A 2644-nucleotide genomic window follows, 5' to 3' on the forward strand; every position below is an offset into this window, starting at 1 on the left:
TCTGGGAATCCAGTTACCAGTGGTATGCCAGGAAAGTTCACACATGATGATTTCTAAACTTTCCTCAAAATGATTTCATCTTAATGAATATTTTATTTAAACAAAGTAATCATTCAAAATTTTAAAGTCATCAATACAATGGAAAAAAGGCAAATAATGTCTTTGCAATTTCCCCCTTTTCTTTCCCTCCTGAAATACCATTTGGTGTTTCTATACCTCTCTATAGCCGTCACTGATTCTCTCCAAGCTGAGGGAATACACAAGGTCCCTGCCTCCCACGAAGAGTCGCTCTTGGTATTCATCCAGCAGCATTGCGTGGAGATCAAGAAATCCAAAAGGGCTATGAAATATTGATGTTCTGTTCAGTTCCAAGAGTTCTGAAATATAAAGAGATATGTACACTAAAGACATGAGAAAATGCAAATACCTTCATAACTTTTTCTCATAGCTCTATTTTCATCCCTACTGGAACTTAGTAGTTAGCATTTATTTATCACAAATATACTGGCAATAAATTTTAATGTGCACAAATTAAAATCTTTTATTATACATTTATGAATCTAAAAACTTCAAGTCAACTTAACATATAAAGTAAATATTCCATGTTTTTAAATACGGAAAAATATGATCATTGGCAATTTTTAGTACACTATATGGAAAAGTATTTTACAACTTCTGTAAACTATAACAAAATTCCAAATCTACACTAACCCCACCCAAAGTGTGTTTATTTAATTCCAGATGAACACAAACTCAGAAAAATAATGTTTTTACTTGAAATTGGTTTTAAAAGTCACATCCGAAGTCAAATTTTCCAAGTCTGGAAATGATCGGGGTTGTTAATACAATGAGGCATTAACGTGGTAACATTCAGGATAGTGGGGAACCACTGATAATACTGGTGGGGATCTATTTTCTACCATTGTGATTTTGGTTAATGTTCATGCATTCATGTCTATGTCAGAAATTTAAAACTATATGTTTTAGCTACATGCGTTTCATTTTAAGAGGTCAGAATCTGGCAAACCTCGTGTACATTTGTTTGTTTGTTGAAGGCATTTAACTACATATGGCAGTTCAGTGCTTAAGGTTGGTAAAATGATACATGAGAGCCTTTGGTGATGAGAGAATATTGCCCGAAAGACTAGACCCTGAACACTGAAGAATTCCTGAAGAGGAACCTTGGGAAATATTCACAAGTTAGAAGATAACGTCCTTTTCCAAAGGCCAATGTCTAATGCATCTGACAGAGAATGTGATATCTTAATGACCAGGAAGCTAAAAGCTACATGAAAAAGGACAATACTATAGCATTTTGCCCACTCCTACACCTTCTGTTTCTGAGAAACAAGCAATGAAGTATCTTTTCCCCACTGTTAACAATGCATTCCTTGTCCATATCTCTATGCTGAAACTGTAGATGCCCAAAATTTTGTGGTATAGGGTTAAATTTAAATCTTTTAGTTTAAAAGAAGCAACACTGCTAAAATCAATATATTTCTTATAAAAGTAAAACTTAAGATATTGAGTCATTTGAGTCATGTCAAGTTTTGAAAAGGAAGGAATAGCAGGTGCTTTATTTGAAGAGGGGAAAAAAAGGAGTTTAAGAAACTAAAGGTTCTTGAACCCAGGAAGGCAAAATTTTTCCTATTTAATAATTTTGTCAAGGTAGAATCATACTGTTTTCCTTACTAGGCATTGACTTACAGCAAGAGAAGCATGTTTTGGGATCCAATATCACGACAAAAATAAAGATCAAAGCCATCTGCTGCCATTATACTTTGTCTTTACATACCACCATTTATGATTTTCTATTAGGCTGCCAAGTGGACTCTTTCCTACAAAAGTTTCCACAGTTATTCCAATAGTTTGCTAAAGTTTTCCAATTTCTAAGCAAAGTGAAATCATTACCCAAACAGGTACAACTGATAAAGAAAATGTGATTATATGTTAGCTACAATTAACAGGTTTCTAGACTTCGCAGTTACTAGAACTACTAAGATGCAGAGTTTAGGAGACTAAGTTTTCTCGGAAATAAGAGAAAGTCATGAAAGGATGAAAATATGAACGTTATATTATGAATATGAAGTGTTGCCATGGTGGAGTAATCTGTGCCAATATAAAAAAAAAAGGTTTGAATTGGAATGAGAGACAGCCCAATTGGTAAAGGAGGCACTCCATGAGTGAATGACATCTAGGGATGACCTTCCTTGATTCCTGATGAGGTCCTTAGTACCTTGTCATCTCTGTATATACATGGCAAGATAGACACCAATTTCTACTTGTTTTTATGACTTGCCAATTTTTGATAAGCATATTATAATTCTATTGATATAGTATAAAAGTGGCAGTTCCCATTACTTTGTCAATAATAGAAACTAATTACTAAACCATCAATTTTACTTTATTCTGATACATTAACTCTGTTCTGACCCATCCTCCTGCTCTATGTGAAGTCTATTCTACAACACCACAAAGATGCACCCACGTTTCTGTGCATACATAGTATGGAGATAGCAAAAGGGAAAGAACTGAGGTGTGCACTCAACAAATGCATACTTTGTTCATTTTTAATGGTCTTTACATTTATCACTTTTTTTCTAAAACAGTAAGCAACCACAGCATAATGATTTAAATTACCAAT

The 2644-nt window shown here is 34.0% G+C and overlaps 1 protein-coding gene across 1 annotated transcript in view; it reads right to left on the reverse strand.

The window, feature by feature from the left end:
- Positions 1–2644, reverse strand: part of SEMA3E (sema domain, immunoglobulin domain (Ig), short basic domain, secreted, (semaphorin) 3E) — a gene marked incomplete at its 3' end in the record, with an annotated part of 299672 nt that overhangs the window by 135936 nt on the left and 161092 nt on the right. Inside the window, exon 2 of the mRNA XM_012650119.1 lies at positions 215–377. Coding sequence (XP_012505573.1) covers positions 215–377 — 163 coding nt within the window. The remainder of the gene's footprint in view (positions 1–214; positions 378–2644) is intronic.

Source organism: Propithecus coquereli, unplaced genomic scaffold (genome assembly GCF_000956105.1).
Source record: "Propithecus coquereli isolate 6110/MARCELLA unplaced genomic scaffold, Pcoq_1.0 Scaffold312, whole genome shotgun sequence".
NCBI lineage: Eukaryota > Metazoa > Chordata > Mammalia > Primates > Indriidae > Propithecus > Propithecus coquereli.